Source organism: Trachurus japonicus, chromosome 20 (genome assembly GCF_045865225.1).
Source record: "Trachurus japonicus isolate A0001 chromosome 20, Traja_1.0".
Lineage (NCBI taxonomy): Eukaryota > Metazoa > Chordata > Actinopteri > Carangiformes > Carangidae > Trachurus > Trachurus japonicus.
In genome coordinates this window covers 11173869-11194863 of record NC_140926.1, presented here as the reverse complement: position 1 = coordinate 11194863, position 20995 = coordinate 11173869, and the positions used below count along the sequence as shown (strand labels likewise).

The following is a 20995-nucleotide window of genomic DNA, read 5'->3' as shown; positions in this document are numbered from 1 at the left end:
ATACGACAGCAAGCGCACAAACACACACACACACACACTCTCAAACTACTCTGTTTCAACAGCCAGGCTGTGTTTCCTCGTATGGACAGAGCAGGTATTTCACTCTCACACACTGAGACACACATGTGAATCATAGTTGGAAGGTGACTGAGAGAGAGACAGCAGTCTGTAAGTCTGAATACTGATGTGTGGTAGAAGTGCAAAAGAGGCGATAAGCCAAGACGCTGCAATTTGTTGCACACAGTTTCATCTCACTTGTCAAATTCTATGCAACCTGCACCACAATTCAGTGAATAAATATACAATTCCCCCAATTTGCCTTTTTAGGAGTATTCTTCTTCACTTACAATGATATCATGATGTATCACAAAATAGCTACATCATGATCTTATCAATAATGTATTGTGATAGTATTGTATCGTTTCTCTGTGATTCCCATCACTGGTGTGTCATCAGAATCATAATTTTATACTAGAATGACTTGGTCTTTGGATAAATAAAAAATAACATGTAGTTTTTTATTTGTATTTTCAAAAGCTGTGTGTTGCTCATACACACTGGGTTACCAATGTTCAGGGCAGAGCAGCTCTTGAGTCAAAGACAGGCAGAGAAGCAGCATGGTACCACCATAATGACATTTCATAAAGAGAATGTGTTACAAGGTTATACTGTAGTCTGTCCTGTTATTAATGGTCAATGTCCAGCAGAGAGCGGCCCAGACATCTGCTCCAAGACAGACATAGAAATAGAGTGGGAGAGGTAATGTTTTATTAAAAGCTGTGGATACAGGGCTAGAGCCAGCTGACTACAAAGGTGTTTCACAAGAATAGCAAATACACTGTTATTTAGTATCATAATTATTCACTCTCCAACAACGAAGACACTTCAACTTCAAGAGAAATGTAATTTGCATGTTTGATTTTTCAGGATGGATTCCTTTTTAATACTGGTATGCAAGCAGCGTTTCCGCTGTTTACATTCTGGAGCAGCGGTCTGTCACCGTTTCAGAATCTTATGAAATGTCACGAAGTTGCAGTTACATGACTTTGGAGAGGGCTTTCAATTGAGTTGAGACACATCCATGCATTCATGCACACACTTGATCCTGTGGTCTATGCACCTGACAAGAGGGAAGAAGAAATAAGAGAAAAAGACAAATAGAAAGAAATGAGAGAAAGGAAGGCTTTACTGTAGAAGAAATTCATTTGCATACGTCGCTAAAAAAAGATTTGTGCGTACTGTACATGAAAGAGTGTTTGCAAATAAAGTTTTACAAAACTAACCTTGGCAGCCTTTTAAGCCATCCAAACACCAGACCAGTTTGAAGGGGACATATTATGGAAATATCACTTTTTTAAGGCTCTTTAACATATATTTGGGTGTTTGGTTTGCCTTCCGGCCCCCAAAATGTGAGAATTGACAAAAACAATCTGTAATGTGCAGGCTCCCTAGGTTGAAATCCATGTGGTTTTATGAACTGTTTCCTCAGTCTTCCAGTGATGTACTGTAACTAGGACTCGAATTTGCATAATACTATCACCCCTACAGGGGTGGGGCAGGGCTCCATGATGTGGAACATACTGTACCATGGGGGGCGTTCCTCAGGTATAAATGTTTAGGTCTCCCACACTCAGGGTCTTTCCTTCACCATCACTGCTTGGATGAAGACTGGCCTTTCCTTGCAAGGAAATAAAAACTTGTCGGCCGGCAGAAGCCTCTAATTCATTATTCACGAACAACAAACTGCGAAAGATTTCCACAACAACTACAAACCTCTGTGATTGATGACTTCTTGTCTTTAGAAGTGAGAGGGTGTCAGACTTAATTCTCGCAAAGCCTTTTAGTATGGTAGTCATAAAGTTGATAAAACAACAACAACATGATAACTATGCTAAACCAGTGCTGTCATGTCCTACTGTCGAGTGCTGGATAAGCTGAGGGCAGCCGTTGTAGAGGCCAATGGAAATTGGCAAGTGGCAGTGAAACATTAATTGGGTCTACTGGTGACTGACTGAGTTCAGACACTGAGGGTGCAAAGATACACAGGTTCACTAAGCTCTAACATTAATAATTGTTAGCAAAGTAGTACTGTATATCAAACATTAGCTCCAGTGTCTCATTTAAACAGGTGCAGAGCGTTGCTTTCAGTGGTTAAAATGAGACTGATGATGGTACATCAACAGGGTACAGTAAATTACTTGTGCCAAGGCTGCGGCAGGAGACGATGAGTAGAAAGGGTGAATATTTTGAATTGTTATGTGAATGAACATGTGAACCAAAAAGATAATTGAAAAAAAGAAAGGGTGGATATCTTATATTTGTGTATTTCTTCCTGTTTTCCCAAATGTTTTCAATGGTGGAAATGACTTCATTATGTTGGATGATGGATAAAACCTTGTGCTTCACTTGTTGCTCTGCTGTAGCAAAGGAGCTAATTAATGGAGGACCAGATGAGCGCTGTCACCAAATTTGTGAAAAGGAGGCTTTTCAAATTGGCGAAAAGACCTGGAAAAATGGAGAGAGCATGAAAAATCATGTTTTCATCTTGAGGCTCTGAAGAAGATTGCAGCATTAACGAGCACACCAATCAATGCTCTGCCGGCTGATATTGTGGTAAAAGAACAAAACACTGCCAGGATGGTTCTTAAGCTCGCTTTCAGGACAATCAATTTTTTTTAGCCCATGAAGAGCTACCTCTGAGAGGCCGGTGTCATCGTGACAGAGTATTATGGCAACTCATGAGCAGCTTGCGAGTGGCTGCTCAGGAGAGACAATTGGATGTCAGAGTCAGTGCAGAATGAAATACTTTAATGCTTTGCACATGATGTTCAGTGCAAGATAATGGTTGAGGCATCAGACTTTCATTGAGATGGGTTGCTCAGAGAGGAACAATGGACATTGGGTCATCTGTGAAGTTCCCTTCTCATCTGTGGATTCAAGGCTTTCCCAGCAAGATTTTATAATGAAGAAAACTTCTTTCACTGCATCAAGGGCATGTTCATGTGACTGAACCTTTCTTTGCAAAAACTACAAGGTTACCGTTACAACTGTGCCAGTAGCGTGTCCAGCACAACTTGAGAAGATTTGCCTTGGGTTGTTATACACTGGTGCAACCATGCTCAAATGTTAGCATGAAATGTGCACCCATATAATATATGCGTTATGTACGTTATAGATGTACATCAAATTTGTGACATCAAACTCATTAGATAAAGCAAGCAGAAAAACTTGTACCACTTTTTCTGGTGTCCCGTGAAACATTCTTGGGTTGGGCCCAACAATGTGTGAGGACAAAACAATATCTACCATATGCCATGCATATGGCCCAAAGACGTACAACTGTTGGTGCTACAATCAGATGTAGTCAGAAATACCAGGGCTTCACGATGAAGCTATGAAGGGAACTGTCTTTGGGTTTGGGATTAGAGATGATATTGTTTGGCCTCCTAGTATCTTTTTTGCATACAGCTTGATGGTTTTAAAAAAAACAAACAAACAAACAAAAAAAAAAGTCCCGATGTTGAAAGTTTATGTCCTCCTATACAGGGGGAGGTGCACCTAAAGAAAATAACTATCTCTGAAAACATCGAAGGAAAACGTTTCAGCACCATTTTCCCATGGCTGCAGTGTTGGTTGGAATAGATGGCTGTGTTTGTTTCATAATCCACTCAGTGGCAATCAGAACCTTTGTGCTAGCCTGGAACCTCCTGGCCCTGGCTTCATTGCCAGACAAATTCTCATGTGCCCTCCAAAAGTTGCCCCCCTTTGCCCCTCCAGGTGTCTACCTGAGGCAGGGCCAAACTCCCCTGGACCTTGCGGGTTAAATGAGCCTCAGGTTAAATGGTGTGGAAACAAAAGACCAAGGCAATTGCTAGACAGGAGGGAAAGAAAAATGTTGGACAGGATCCCACTGACCTGAATTTCATCTGAAAAATAAGAGAGAGAACTGCCAAAATCGTACTAAATGTATGCTGTTGTACACACACACACACGCACACACTCATATTTCTTATACAAGGCATACAAGTAAAATGCACACAGGGGTGCCAAACAGCTGAGCCTGTGACAGAACGTGACAGTGAAATGATTATCAGGAAGAGTGGGTGGTGGATGGACTGCGAACTGGCCGTGTCACGGTCGTCTTCCTTGATTCTCTGTGATGGATTTTTTTTCTAAAGGGACATAAATACAGATAAGAAAGTGACGGGCTGAAAGCACAAGTGAAGGAGAGTGACTGATTTAAAAATGACAGGGAAAGAGGGGGAACAGAAACATGGGGACAAAGTGAGAAAACGGGAGATAATGAGAGAAGGAGCCATGTGAGATTATATGATATCATATGATAAAATAGAGGCGAGGCAGTTTGCGATGTATTCCCTTCCCCTGACAAAAATCCTATATCTTATCCAATTACAGACCCATTACACTCTAGCCCACCGTTGACAGATAACCAGGCCCATATAAGTGGAAATGTCAATACCTCAAAAAAAAAAAAACGCGCAGCAAAGCCATTTCCCTTGGGAGGAGGGGGAATTCTGTATCAAAAGTGGGAAGAGGGAGGAGGGTTACAGAAGGGGCAGGGTGATAAGTAAACAGACAGGACAAAATACAGATTAAGAAGGGGAGCTGAGCCGGCAATGACTGAGGCAGTGTGACACTTTGAACAAGATCGGAGGGTGGGTGTCAGAAAGAATGACGAGAAGGTGTGTGGTGGTGGTGAAGAAGAGGAGGCAGAAAGACAGAAATGCGGGAGAGTAAGAGAGATGGATGAGTTTTAACAGTAGAGGGAGTGATGAGAGAGCATTTTATAGCTCTAGTATTGGGCGGGAAGAGATGAGATAACATGTGGATGGGATGAAAAAAAGGACAGGAAGGGAGCAGTGTAGTTATGGTAAAGAAGGTGATAGATGAGCACAAAAGTCAAAAGGGGAAGAAGAGGAGCGAGCACAGGGAGAAGGATGAGAAACTTGGGAGAAAGAGAGATAAATGAAAGCCATTCAAAAATGAAAAAGGTGTGCCATCAACTGAGAGTTAGTCTGCAGGTGGCTTAAATGACATGGAACAGAAGCAAAGATTGGAAAAAACATAGGCAGGGGTTCAGGACAATAAAAAAGACATAAGAAAGTAAGAAAGGAGCAGTAAGAACTTACATGGAATGTGGCCATAGCTGTAAAGAGCTCAGCACAAGTCAAGTTGAGCCACATCATGCAGCTTCCTTGTCTCAAAGTGTTTCCGTTAATCATATCCGATGACAGCAATGAACCAAGAGATTTCAAAGTCAAAACCCTTTCAACAATGGACTTTTTAGGGGGGTTGCTAATGTGCACAAAGAAACAGAAAGCAAGCTGTGTTCAAGGCCACTTAATGATAAATATCTACAATTACGTACCCTGCAGTGCTAATGTCCCACCGACCCCGCTTACACCACTGGTGCCAGGGAAATCAGGCATTCAAAACAAGCAAATTCACTTTCATCTGGGAGCCAAACCTTTCTTGAAAATTGATTTCACAGATTTGCCTTTTAACAACCTGGACTGTAGCCTACCTGCCCCCCCCCCAAAACCTTCTTCTCAGTCCCAGAGACCTGATACCCAAATTCACTTTTTCACTTCTATTCCATATTATTAACACTCTTCATGCAGAATACAGTATAGTACCAGCCCACTTAAACTGATTGCCTTTACATTCCAGTTCTTTCTAACCTCAACCATCCAGCACTTTGCTCCTTTGATTACATGTTACCTCTGTTTGAACTTGCTGCTTGAAAGATTAATATTATATATTACGGTACTTAAAACATGTTCTAGCTGTGCATCTGGGTTTTCTTTCCTTTTGCCTTGTGCAGAAACTGTCACAGTCTGAATGTGTTGAGATTGGTGACACAACAGTTGATAATACAGACAGAGAGGATTTTACATCTCTGGAAAGTTATCATGGCAGCAATCAACTGGTCCTCCCTCTCAACAATCCAAAAATAAACATGAGAATTACAGCATTATGTTATGAGTTTGTACTTCCTGCAGTATGTTATGGATACAGTATCATAATCTTAACTTAAACCAACAGGTGCTCTAAAAGGACTTTCCTGCTAATTTGATTGACCAAAGTCACTACTTCATGACTGTGGTGGCTTGTATCAAATGAATGACGACAAACTTGTAATGAAGAACACACTCACACAGTGAATATGGTGACAGTGTGGACAGAGGGCGAAAACAAATCACTGAGGTGCTGTAGTCTCTCTGGTTCAAAGTCTCAGCCCTCTTCTTCTTTTTACAATGCTCATGGCACAAATAAAAACTATAAAGACTATGCAACATTGACAGTCCACACACACACTCACACGCTGCCAGATACAATGTTTTGCACACTAACACACACTCCAACACTTTTAACTATTCAGTGTTCAGTGTCAACAGCCAGGCTATATTTTCTCTAATGGAGAGAGCATGTTTTTCACTCTCACACATCAACACACACACTTGGGCATAAACACACACAGGCCTCGTGACAAGGAGTGAACTGGTCAGCCGTCTGCTGCTAATGAGACTGAACCAGGGTTATGCCTGCATGGAGAATTATGTGGCTGCCACCTCTGTCAAATTTCATGCTGTCTCTAGTTCTCGACAATCTCTGACGGGTATCTTCGTAGAATCGTTATTTTCTCTGGCACCGCATGGATTTTTGCCGTGGCCCTGAGAGCTCAACACTCTGCAACTCATTCAAATAAGAGAAAACTCAAGAACTCATTCAAATACAAAAATACACCGCAAATTCCTTCTATTTGACAACACATGTGCTGCAAGACGAGTCGACACAACACAGGAAGTATTTCCAGAGGACACTAAAAAGTGGTGAACTGGTTGGAACATGTTGTTCAATACCCAATTGTGACTTTTGAAGTTAAAAAGTATTGAATAACAAGCACATCTAAGCAACTTGCATCACAATATATCAATTAGTGACACCATCATTATTGTAGATAATGTATTGTGAGTATAGTATTGTGCATTGTGTTGTGTCAAAGGTTCAGCCACAACAAACTTTAACTTTGGTAAAGGAAGAAAGTCCACTGCACAGTCTCACTGAAATGAATGTGGTAACTGTCTTTTTAAAGAAGAACTCCTATAAGTCTGAACATGGCTTTAAGGGTGAATAAAAGGACAGGGTGATGGTTAGGGAAGGGGGGATGAAGGGGGGGTGGTGGTGCAGGAGGCATGTTAGGGTTACGGGGTCACCAGAAGGAACAGATGGGAGCGGGAGAGAGGCAGAAAGATTGAAAAGTCCTGAGAGATGTAAAGGTTCAAAAGATTGCGAAAGTGATGGCAAGCATTCGAGAAAGATGGACTTTAAAAAAAAAAGCAATGAGAGAAGAGAGCTTTGGGCTAGAGAGCTTGATGTTAGAGGTCAGAGGAGGAACAAGGGACACAAATCAAGGATGAGGGGGAGCCGAAAAAGAGACCAGAGAAGTGAAATGGGCAAATGCTGTCATAGATTGGAGAGGAAAGGAGAGACCTGGAAAAAGAACAGATGAGAGGTGAGAGGAGAGGAGGGGCAAGGTGGGATGGAGTGGGGGGAGGGCTGGAGAATGTGTATGTGTATGTATATATATATATATATATATATATATATATATATGTATATATATTAGAACAGAGGTGCAGTGAAAGGTGAAAGCCGGAGGGAGAAAGGGGAGAAGTGAGAAGAGGTTGACAGAATAAAGTGGAGATGGAGGAGGCTGGTGAGAATGGAGGGTGAGAGAGTGAGAGGAGCATCAACGAAAGGAGAGGGGGGAAAAACCGGAGGAGAACGGGGAGGGGAGGACTGTCGGGGGACTGTCACCGCTCTCTCGCTTGTCACACACACAGATGTTCGGGGAGGAGAGGAGGAGCAGGAGGAGGAAAGACGAGAGAACAGGGGACCAGAGAAGGTCAAAGAAACCACCTCTGAGGAAGATACGAAGAAAAGGAGAAAGGCAAGTAACAAAGAGAAAAAAGATCAGGAGATAGAGCCCAGGATAAAGGAGGGACAATAAGTACAATCCAAGAGGAATGCAGAGAGAATAAAGCCTCGAAAGCAAAAGAGACAGAAAATAGAGGAGCACTGCCACCTAGATTTTTCTCCACAGAAGTTGATAAGAATCTTGAAAGTACTGCTGATACCAAATCACTTTCACTGGATAATAGACACTTAGACTGTGTGCACTGTATGTGTGTGTGTATATGTGTGTGTCTGTGTGTTCTTTATATTTGAAGTTTTCGCTGAGGCATTAACTGATATTGTTCACAGACAGTTACTTGATTGATGAAATATTCACAAACAATGATAAATATTCTTCATCTTTCAACCAACCAAGAATAAAGCAAGTTAAAGAGTCATTTTAGCATCTGATAATGGGCATTTTCACCATTGTTAACAAACATTTTATTTACCAGTTAATGGGTCAATGCAAAATAACAGATTAATTAATAATAGCACGACCCAGTCAGAGAGATCGAACATCTTCTAATGAACTTAAAAATAGCAGAAAATCGAATCTGATTTTATTTTCTCACTGGGGAAATACTCTGTATTGATGATATACTTTAGCAATTTATCAGATTATCCTGCAATGGATCTGTCTGAAGGTGCAAAGCTCCCATATCCATCTCATGACTCTAAAATATATCCTCATACTTCTTGAACTCATCCCAGTTTCTGTGGCACTAGTGCTGGCATATTTAAGCGAGCAGCATGTAAGAAATCAGATTCCCTGAAAGCTACCTGGTGAACATGTTCCTATACGCTTCACATGCATGTCCTTCAGAGATTAAAGCAGCCAACCAAGGCCAACAACAGGTTTGGAGTTTCTCCAAGCTTGTGAAATAAGGTCTGGGCTATCAGTGATGACATAGATAACCCAGCATTGTAGTAGTAGTAGCACAGCTGGAGTGTGTTATAGTGGATTCAAACAGATACCACTACTGATTACAACTACACCAACCACAAATGTGTACAAACATAGATGCACACACAGGTGCTACACCAGCTTTTATCACTTTATCAGTACAATTTCTCACTGGCATAACAACTGTGTCATAGTCATATTGGGAATGCCAGGTGCACCAACACCAATGGAACTTAATGGAGAGAAAATCTGTGGCCAAATACCAATGTCAAAATTTACTTTTTTGTTGAACACTGGTTGACGCCCTCTTCCCTGTCTTTTCATATGCTGCTGATCAGAGCTCACTTAACTGTATGCTCCTGGGGTGAAAACGTGAAGATATGCTGCTCATGTGAAAATATACTTAAATATTATGTACTCTGTGGGTACTCCACCGAGGGCTGGAATGTGAAAGCAAATGTGACATTAGGTGGGAATCCGTGTGAAGATTAAAGCCAAGCACGACATCCTAAAATATGTGGTTTCATTCAACTGCCAGACTAAGTCAATAACTTCAACAGCACTGATGGTAGAAAATGTTAGTAGAGGAGAATAACAAACACGGGAGAAAAAAACAGCAGGAGCAAAGGCGCAAGAGCGGGCAATACACGAACAAAAGCAGGATCAAACAAGTGAAACTGTGTGCGAGAGTGCAGACAAAGAGAAAGATAAAAGATTTCAAGAAAGACAAAAGTGGGAGAGATGTTCAAAGGAGAGACCAGAGTTTACATAGTCACTTCAGACGGTGTGATCGTGGACAGGTGTCAAGCAGCTGGTGACAGACAAGACACAAACAAAAGTGACAGAGGCAGATCAGAGCATCAAACAAGAACATCTTTCCTCTGTCTTACTGTCAGTGTGCAAGAGTGAGTGGGCAGAGTTTGTCTCTGCATGTGCATGCGAGTTGAAATGCTTTAATGCCTCTCTGCTCGCTTTCATGTACACATGTGTGTGAGAACATGTGAGTGTGCGTGTGATTATCAAAGTTTCCACTTCTCAAACCAAAAACCACATTAACAGAATGCATTAATTAATTAAGCTTCTAGTCCGTGTGAAAAATGCAGAAGAAAAAAAAAAACAGCTGGTTAACCCTCTGCTGGTACTTCATCTTTCTGTCATGGAGTAAAGGGAGCGGATGGAGACGGAGTAATTTAATTAGGAGCGGACTGCCATTATCGATGGATGACTGCAACAGCTAGAGACATCAAACAATTTTGCAAGATGACAGAGAGTGAAAAGCAACGCATGAAAGGGGAGGGAGAATCTGGTTAATTGACCAGCAAGTCAGAGCACATTTGTATTGCAGAACTCTGATGCCCTTCATCCGAATGAGGAGGAATCCTGCGTAACTTTATAAAACTTCGGAAAAACTAGGAAAAGCGTGCATCGGGGTGAGAGTGTGAGTGAAGAAAAAAAATAGATAATGAGGTCTGTGAAGAAAGAAAGAAAGAGGACAGGCAGGGAGAATGGAGTGTGGGATTGAGAATGTTACTGTAGAAAATAGAAAGTGTATGGAGGGAAAATGAGATGGAGTGGGGAAAAAAGGGGAGACAATGATGTGATGGAGGGTAGACTGACAAGTAAGAGTGGAGGAAAGAGGGGCAGAGACAGAGAGACAGAGAGAGAGAGAGGAGAAAAGAAAATGGAATGTAAGGATCAGTGGCCACGTGTTTGTGATTAGTGGCCCAATCTCATGCTTGGCCACGTCTACACGGCACAGCAATGTGGGAGCACATGCACGCGCACATATTCCCATACGGATGTTCAAACACACGAATCAGTTCACCCATTCATCTTTCACTTTCTTCACAAGCAAATTGTATTCATTGTTCGCCTCTGTGGGTCTGACTAAAGCACAAATCACCTCTTGACCTATTAACTGAAAGAGGGCCGTGTCAAAACAAACCAGAGTGGAGATAATAAAAATGCAGCCACATGAATATTTCAGATGCATTTTTGAGATGATAGAGGATTTAAAATCTGAGCTCTTTTGAAGCTAAATTTCAGCAGTTACACACCACTGGCTCAATTTGTCAACCCTAAAGTTGTTCATCACTTGTCACTGTTGTCTGAACGTCAACTGTCCCCATGTCCATTTCAGTCTATTCACACACCTCAGAGACCCCTTCTTTGTTGCTTGTCACATCCTTCACTCTTCCCACACCTCCTTTCTATGCTTCTCCACACGCTCTCTGGTTTCCCTCACTCCATGCCTTCTTTATTTTAACCAGTGTCAACAGGGCGTCTAGCCGTCTACCTGTGGCTGAAGGCACTGAAGTTAGCCTTGTATGAGATGCAGCTCACTCATGTGGTTGCTATGTGACTATTGAAAACTAATTTGGAAATCAGTGGTCTATTGCTGAAGGTTGAGGCACAGTTTCTACATTTTTTTTTCTGGAACATGAATAGGTGTATGAACTATTTTAGTTGGTTCATCACACACCGACACTAATCCTGTAGGCTTTGCACCGTACAGTACGCTGACAATCTTGACCGTATGTTCATTTTTATACATATAAAAACTATATTAACCTGGACCTCAGCACCACAGAAACAAAGCAGATGGTAATAAACTTCAGGAGCCTCCTGGAGGACTGCAGCTGCACTGAGCACTCTGCCCTCTGTGCCCAAAGGGAAGGAGGTAGAGGGATGGTGGAGCGTCTCAGGTTTGTGGGGATCTGCATCTTCCCTGACCTCACCTGGAGCCAGATGCATAAAAATAGGCTCCATGACTGAAACAAGTACAATAATACAGTTAATAATGATTTTATTATGTCCTCTGTGGTTATGCAGGTGCTTGGCAAAGTCTATGAAAGAAAATTACAAACCTCTTCACTATAAAAGACATGAACATTTGTCAGCTCAGGGTTTCTGTGTCTGCAGGGCTTTCATGTTTATGTCTGCTGAGGTCTATCAACATCAACTTTTGTGCAAACAGGAAATATCCTAAAAACTTATGGATTAAAACAACTTCATGAGAAAGACAAGGACAAGCAAAGACCTTAGAGGCAAAAAGAAGATTTGACAGCAAAAGACAGAGGAGGAAAATGAAAGAAAAATAAAAAGGAACAGGTGGATGGAAGGACATGAAGGTAAAAAAAAAAGGAGAAGAGGGGAAGGACAAAAGGGGAGATCGAGGAGGAGGGTGACATATTAACAGAGAGAGTGAGGATAAAGGCGGGAAGCAGTGGAAAGGGGCACACAGACAAATAAAGTGTCAGAGTCTTTATCAGTCTGTTCTGTCTTCAAAACCCAGAGGCATTAACTGTCCCTGCTTGATTTATTCTATCCCAAACATAATGATGGAAACAAAAAACAAATCTATCTTATAGTAATGCTCATGTAATAATAAACTACATCTGTGACTGACAATCAAACTCAACTGGTCTTAAATAAGATGCTGTGATGTAATTTTGTAAATAATGTTCTGCGTGAAGTAACAGCTTGTGAGTGATTGTGTTTTCCAAACATCGAAACAGGCATTTCACAGCATGGTGATGAGTCTGTGGGTAAATAATGTCTTTAATTTTAGCAGACAGAGCATTTATCAAGATCCTTCTTTGAGGTAAATAGATGAATAAAGCAACACTCACAAGATTATTCCTGGTATTTACTGTATACACTATATGCATACAAATATACATTTAAAAACACATAATATTACTCATTCAAACACACACACTCACAATTTCACACACATACAGGATTGGTGTGACAGTCAGAAGAACAAACACACAACGGACCAGGGGCCTGGTGACTGGTTGGCACATAAAAGACGGCTGCTTGCCGGAAAATCGTTATGGCATCATTTTACCTCTCTCATACACACAGACAGACGAGAAATGTGCACCCAAAAATGGATATACATACAGACGCACACACCCTTACACACATACCCACAGCCTAAAAATCTAATAGCTGTCAGCATTCACAACACAAGCTTAATATGAGTGGTGTGTCCCATTGATTTTCTGCCTCCCCTGTTCCATAGCACTGGGAGATTGGAGTAGATTGGCTTATCAGCACACACTCATGCCACACTCATGGCACATTTGGCTGCCAAATTGCAGCTGCTTGGAGGGACCCCTCCTTGTGTGGGTATAAGGTTATAATCCTCGAGCCTGTGCTTTTGTGAGTTGTGAGAGTGTCGACTGTGAGCGATTCCACGCTGTTTTACACACTAACAGGCAAAAGTTTAACACCATCACTGAATTTCCCGCTTAACTTTATTTGATTCAATGTATCAGTGTTTCTAAAGCTTAGAATAAATAAACTGTTCATCTCAAACTAGTCACAGTGCTTGCTTCCTCACACGCAAATATTCCCCAAGTGAGGAACATACCACCCCAACTCGGCTTCTTTGCCAAGTTCTACTGTAGTTCTTCTCTTTTAATGTTTTTTTTATGAAGACTGATCAACGAGACTTGGGTGATCTGACTAACAGTTAATGATCTCCTTCTCCTACTACATCAGAAACACCATGTATTTCAACACATCCTTTGAACAGACACTATTTGTATGTAATCAGCAAGAGCTGGGGCACCTGTGCAAATGATTAGCATTATTTCCTTTCATTGGGGCCTAAAAAAGAGAGAAATCAGTGTTCAAAAGCCTTTGATAGGTGGTGTATTTTAATCTGTGACTATATGTTGAGTGCAATCCTGTATTTTGTGATGCTCATGTCCCTGACACTATGGGTGGGTCATGTTTGAACACATGTAATTCAAGCCTTTGAGTTTTCCCGTGAATGGGATAAGGTCAGTGGTTTCACATGTTGAAGTGTACTTGAGCAAGACAGAGAACCCCACATTGCCCCGCTGTATCATTGATGTTCAAGACACTGTATCGTATGATAAAATAAAGTAAAAAGCAATGGATGAATGTTAGCCTGAATGCAATGTCCTTTTGCCCTACAGAACTTCTCTGACTTGTCTTTTCTCTTCTAATTTAATATTCCACCCCTGTCATACTGTATGCTTTATGCTAACAAGATCATGACCTCATCATCCAAACGGTGTCATTCTATGGAGGACACAAAGACACAGAGGATGGGATCAAACTTTACTGTATGTCCTTTTCAATGTGTTGTAGAATATACCCATTCTGGCACGTTCACAGACAAGGTAATATCTGATTTGGAGTTTGTCAGTTTGTTGTTTGTCACAGTGTTGATTTTGCTTGTTGTATAGTGTCATTTGCATCAGTCAAGAAAAACAAGGTTACACTTTGGGAAAATGATTACAAGTCAAAGTTGACAGGTAGTGAAAAAGAAAGAAAGCAGAGCGCTTCCTCATGAAACATTTTCACTGCTAAATAAAGAAACAGTAAAATGTCTCCAGATGTATCTGAGCCACTGGGTTTACTAATTATATTTTCAGATTCTGGAGGTTAGTCATCTCAACAAGTCATTTAGTCTGCATAATATATCTTAAATTGTACTTTTTTTTAACGAAGTGAACAAATCTAAAGTCAAAACATTTCACAAACAAAATCTCAACTGAATTTACAATGAGCAAATAAAAATGCTTTATTCAGAAACAGTTGCTTTTTTCCCCACAAAACTACTCCAGAGCTATTTTGATGGAAGTTAAGGAACTGAATTGAATCATGTTTATTAAGTGAATGTGAATACATTTCACACAGTAAGTATGAATTGTTTACCTACTTTGAGCATTACTGGAGTTTTTCAACACAACAACTTCCAATTAATTTCCCCCAAGGACTCCCATCTCTGAGGAGATTGGATAAAAAAGAGAAAGGATGAACCAGTTGTATGTTTACAGTCATCCATTGTTGCTGTCTTCAACAGTTTGGTCTTTATTTCTTTACTGCTTCTCCTTTTCTCTTGTTTGTAGGTATCATGATTAAAGGAGGAGCAGTCCTGTCTCAGCAGTAATTCTATTGGTATGATTAAATACACCAGATTATCTTGCCTTTATTTGCTAGCTCTAAGCTGTGTTTCCTCAGCTGTAGTGTGACTATATTAGATAGAAATGTATGAATTATTAATTGTATAAACATAGAGGGGTGTAATTGTCTGGTCCTATCTCTTTCTGCTGTGGACTGATGTGGAAATGAGCTCCAGTCTGAGTCACTGAGATAATGACTGGAGCTGAGGGAGAGAAAGATGGAGAAATGGAAGAGGAAATATTGAGAGTAAAGTAAAAAAGAAATAGAGAAAAATCTGAAAAAAGAAGAGAGAGGTGATAGCAGCTGTGCAGCACAATGAAGCATGTGAGGATGAGCATTTGAGGGTTCAGCCATTTATCTCCCAGTGTGTTATCTGTAGTATCTGTAGAATCATTTTTAAGGATGTATGTCCAAGTACCTGAATTTACTTTTGGCGACTACTGTATATATGCACAACCCTTTCTGTACACCACTCATGTATGTACAGTATAACTACATGGACATTAGTAGCATTTGTGTGTGTGTGTGTGTGTGTGTGTGTGTGTCTGTCTGTCTGTCTACCTCCTCTCTGGTTGAGCTTGGCATATCCGGGTGCATATCCATTGGAGAAGACAGATGAGCTGGTGAAGGCTGTGTGAGGCAGAGGAGAGGCTAGAGCTTCATCACACTTTGCTGTGGAGAGAGAGAGAAAGTATATATGAAGAACAGAGGAGAGATAGAAAAGATAAGAGCACAGGAAAAGAGAGAGAAGAGAGAGGAGCAGAGGGGAGAAATGGGACAGAACGTTGAAGGAGATGAGTGAAGAAAAAAGAAAAGAGAGAATTAGTATATTTCACATTAATAACATTAAATGCATTGAAATTGAAAATGCATGTCTATGAAGTCATTTGCAGTAAAGCCAAATTACAACATTATTCAGATGTTAAATGAATAATCTCTAGAATTAAATATCCTCAATTTGGTTCTAGCACATTCAGATAAAAAATCTGAAGTCTAATAATGTTTGTGTGGTTTCACATATTGTCTGAAAGAGACTTGCTCACAGGAGTTGAGACAACATGGTAGAGCTGAAAGTTGAGGAAAGCTGTTTGTGGGTCAAGAACTAAGTCAGGTCAGTCAAACTTGAACCACAGGGGCAAGAAAAACTTTTGCTGAGTGCACTGCAAAAATATCTACTATAATGAGCAAGAGGGCCTTGTAAAAAAAAGATGCAGATGCATACTTGATTTAGAGAAGGGGGAAAGAGACAGAAATATGAAAAAACATTAGACCTTGAACTGGCCCAGTCCCATTAGGCTCTGCACAGTCAGAATTAACAATTACTGTACGACTCTGATCGGTCTCATTCTTCCTTGATTGATTCACATATTGTCAGATGGAAAATGTTAAACGTCACCTGTGTAATGCAAGTTTACATGGTCCTTATTAAATCACTCGGTCCTTGAAAAGGGATTGAGCATTTCAATTCAAAATACTAATAATCTTGAATGTAATCATGCAGAACTGAGTCCAAATACACAATTCCACCTGTCAAGATGAATGAACTGTGTACCCATGACTTGGAGTAGCCATGAGGAAAATATTCAGCTAGACCAGAGGTGTACTGCTACTCAGTCCAAGCTGACCTCTGTGTCAACCCACAACTCCTTGGACTATCAAAAGAAATCCAAGACAGCGACTTCAACGGCATACATATGAGACACATAAAGGCAGCAAAAAAAATCACATTGGACAAATATATATTCCTGACACACATACGCACACACCTGCATGCACACGCACAGACACACACACACCAAGTCGCTTTCCTTCCTCTCTTTCAATTTGCCCCTTACACTCACTCATACGCACAAACAAAAACACACTCAGCTCCTCCAGTACATTAGGCTTCACAGTGAGAGAAATTGTGAATGGTCTGTCAGGCCTGGTAGAGGCAGTCAATAGCTCTCTGTCATGCCCCACCGTATAAGTGTGACCATGTGTGTGTGTGTGTGTGTGTATGGCGGGTGTGTGTGTGTGTGTATGGTGGGGAGCTAGATTTAGAGGAGAGAAATGTTTGTCTTTCTGTGAATGTTTGTGTGCTGTATGCTACTGAAAGTCAGGACTTCCTGGGCTGTTGGCTTCTTAGATATATTACTTTTTGTCACAGGTGGGCTCACAGTGAAAAAATAATATCATCAGAGCCTGCAAATGCACAACTGTGTGTATTTCTGTATGGAAGGGGAAACCCAGCCTCTCCTTTATAAACACCCAACACGTAATTGGTGTTCACCAGAGGAGAGAGTCCACAGAAATATGTTTGGTTGGTATTTTGTCAAAAATTATAATTTCACCCGCTTGGCCCGTGTCATTTACTATGTATGTTAATCATGGACTTTGTGATGAACTCAGCTTCCCTGAAGCTCAGAGTCAGCTGCCACCATCATGGCAACACCTTACTGCACTGGTTGACAACAGTGTTGCCAATAGTGACTTTGCTTTATTTCAAAAATACAGTGTAACCCCTAAGGTCAAAGCTTACAGCTTTTCAGTAAGTTAGAAACACACTGTAGAGTGTAGTATGGTCATTACATAGCCACGTTTCCACTGCAGGAGCTCCTGGTAAAAGGAGGGGGTAGGAACTTCTACAGGAACCATCCTCTCACTCTACTACCCCTACGTTTCTCTTTAAATGATGAAGTAGTTATAGCAAATACTAGAGAACAAAAGCTGTTTTAAACATGTGTGTCTGGTGATTTCTTCAGATGACTTTGCAGTTTTAAATTCAAGATTAAAAAAAAAAAAAACAGTGCAAAAGCTTGGAAAAAGGTCAATGAAAAAAAAAGACTTTATGAAAATGTAGCTGTACTAGAATAATGAATATGTACAGAACAGAAAGTAGGAGGCAAGCAAACATGTGAAGGGATGAGGCCAACTGGCACCGGGCAGAATGGAAGCAGGTGATTAATAAACTAAAATTCCTCCAAAAGGCAGCAACAACATAAACACAGCTGGGGGTCCAGTTCAGTGACTCCGATAAGGTAGCAGAGAGTTAATGGAAAGCGGCTTAATAAGTTGCTAGAATATCATCAGATGATGTGCGGTCCTAATACTGTAGGAGCTGGTTTCAGTCTTTCTCTACTTACTGTAAGATAACACCTGCACTAAGACAATACAGTCTTAAGGAGGCTGCCTCTTATTCATTCACAATGCCTTTCCTACAGCTGCAATCTCAAGAGTATCTCTACACGTTTCTTCCAGTGCATAAACACAGACACACACTCACTCAAAGACGACCACGAATGCACAGCATGAGGGCAGGGAGGTAAGGAATGAATGGAATGAAAGAGGGAAGTTAAATGTGAGAAAGTGGAATTTAAGGGAACGGAGGTGTGGAGAAAAATACAGTGCATTTCCACAGTGCCTCCGGTTATTTCCTCAGGGCTCTCTTTACTCACTGATGGGGGGAAACGTGAAATGAATTTAGCGGTCAGATGGAAGGGAAAAAAACCCACTTGTAATGAACTATCTGATGCTCCTGGAGAATTACAAATATATATAATATAATACAATTTCTTTTGAAATGATAATATTATATAATGACTTACGTGTGCATGCTTGGGTGAGATGTGCTTTGCCTGTGCAATTAGAAACCTGAATATATGCAGCGATAATCACATAAGTCTCTAGGTGTAAGAGTCTCTAATTGTGATAATGGGGAAAATTTTGAAGCAGTCATACTGTATATTCTTCTAATTTCCTCATAATAATGAATCCACATCACACACAGTGTCTTTCTGTTCACATACAGTTTGCATACATTATAGGAGACTCATGAGTTTGGACTCTGTAAACTTCATGTGTCTCAGTTTGCCCGAAATAAAATAAAAGAGCTTGTACTTATACTTAAGAAATATTAAATGTGATTCAGTGACTTGATCATCAATTAATTAAAATACAAATTAAATTCAAAAGCTTTGGTGGGTCAAAGAGATGTCTGATCTTTTGTCCAGCAGTTGATTGGTGCAACAATGGTTAAAGAAAAAAACAATGGCCTATGCAGCTGCCTTTAGCTGAGGTGTCATACACCTTTTGATGGTTATGTGGGCAAAGGATCTGCTGCAACGCTGTGTCCTGTAGAGCAATGAAATGAACATCAGAGTGACGTTAGCTGCTGCTGTACTGTAGCGGCTTGTCTGACCTGCCAGACTGTTGTGTAGAGGGTGGTGGTTATTGTCCATGATGGCCTGCATCCCACAGTGGTCATGACAACATAATAACTTCTGAGGTGAGGCTGACAACAAACAAAGCATATGGCAGTAAAAAGGGAAAGGCTGGTTGCTGTTGGACTGAAGTGGACACAATGTGACATGTCTGGGGAGAACAATGAGCCCATTACTCTGACTTTAGTCTTCCATGCTGTATAATGGGCTCAGTTCCTTCAGTATGTCCAGTAGCTATTCGAACAAAACCGGCGCTGCTTCTTTTTTTTCTATGTGAATTGTTTGCACTCGCAGACATATGGTCTGTTTCACAGTTCATTAGACTCCATTTCTCGCCGTTAATTTGAAGACAACAAACAGTGAACAGTATCTTAACAATGGAGGACTGCCTTTTACTTTATATACTGTATCTGATTTGGCCATAAACAGTAAAAATATATAGTCTGTAAACCTGCAGAAAAAAAAGCTGAAATTACAAAGCCAGAGCTATCTCTATCAGGACACCCTAGTACCTTAGTAAATGTTTGAACTTTTAGAGCTGAGTAGGGAATTTGGGTTAGACTACAGCCTTGAAATTACAGGCAATAAATCTGACGTTGTCTGTTTCTCCATTTTTCAGCATCCTTAAGGAATGCACCTCTCCCAACAACTGTAATACACTTAAGTGATTTATTGCTTTGAGATGATTAAATAGCAGCGCTGGGTTTCCCTCATAGGTAAATCGCACAAGTGTGAGAAAGTTCAGCCTTGTTTTTTTTTCCTTGGTACTAATTAGTCTTTGAAAGAGACCCACGATACATCATGTCCATCAATAATTCACTGATATATCACAGTGCCACCTGCTGCAGTGCACACACACTGTAGCCCTGTGATGTCAAGATAAATAGATTATTAAAGTAAATAAATGAAGTAATAAAAGAAACACCCACACGCTGCATAAAAGAATAAACTGGGTGCAGGTTTCCATGTCTGTATGAGAGCATAGCAACAAATAATACAGAAGAATACATTCATGAATGCAGACCACATGGTCATATCCATGGCTCAAGTGTGAGATCGTAGCCGCTGATATTTGCCCATGTCTAAAGTGCAAAGTAGGGTTCTGTATGTTCTGGTATTTTAGGGCAGGCAAATGACTACAATATCCAAGCGCAAATGTCAGCCTATTCCCCTGAGAGCAAGAGTGATAGTTTTATGCTTGATGGTATGATAAGAGAGGAAGGAAAAACAGGTAGGGGCAGCGAGAGAGGCCATGAGGGAAAAAAGAGAGACAGACAAGATGGGGAAAATAAAGGAAACAGGGAAAAGATGACAGGTGAGAGCAAAGCAAAATGGCTGCCTTCCAAAGCCTTCTTAGTGACATTTCCAGCTAGGTAAATAACTAGGATGTGGAAAAATAGCAACCAGGAGATGTGTCAGCTGGCTGCCACCAGTTGGGCCGACAGCCATGAACAGACAGAGTTTGGCCAGCTTGTTCAAAGGACTTTACATTGCTGCCACATCTCTGGAGCTAAAGGGAGGTGAAGTACAATACATCCAGGGTGATATTCATGACACCCTAAAGATCAGTTGGCATTAAATCACAAACTGCGGCCGCAAAACTAAATGTTGGCATACAGATAATGGTATAACAACACACACACACAAAAAAAGAAAAAAAGAAATCTGGCTTTAATAAATTGTCATACCTGCCACATTAGCCCTTGAGGCAAATATCCTTGACAAAGATGCTTTAAGCAAAGAGGCCAAACACAATGCATATTTAAAAATCCAGATGAAAAACATTTTTCTTTCTTTTTTTTGGATGGACAAGTTTGCTTAATATCACCCTATGTTTGTTTTAACACTAGGTCACTAAGTCAGTCAACCAGTGGGCAACACTCAGTGTTGCTTGAAAAAAAAAAACACTACAAAAAACCTCTGCTATTGTTATCTAATGACTGCAAAACCATTGCGT

At 40.8% G+C, this 20995-nt stretch overlaps 1 protein-coding gene across 2 annotated transcripts in view; it reads right to left on the bottom strand.

Annotated features, from left to right (window-relative positions):
* Window positions 1–20995, bottom strand: part of cntnap2a (contactin associated protein 2a) — a 316348-nt gene that overhangs the window by 171450 nt on the left and 123903 nt on the right. For both annotated transcript variants that reach the window (XM_085763401.1, XM_085763400.1), the window contains exon 2: window positions 15398–15508. In XM_085763401.1, coding sequence (XP_085619527.1) covers window positions 15398–15508 — 111 coding nt within the window. The remainder of the gene's footprint in view (window positions 1–15397; window positions 15509–20995) is intronic.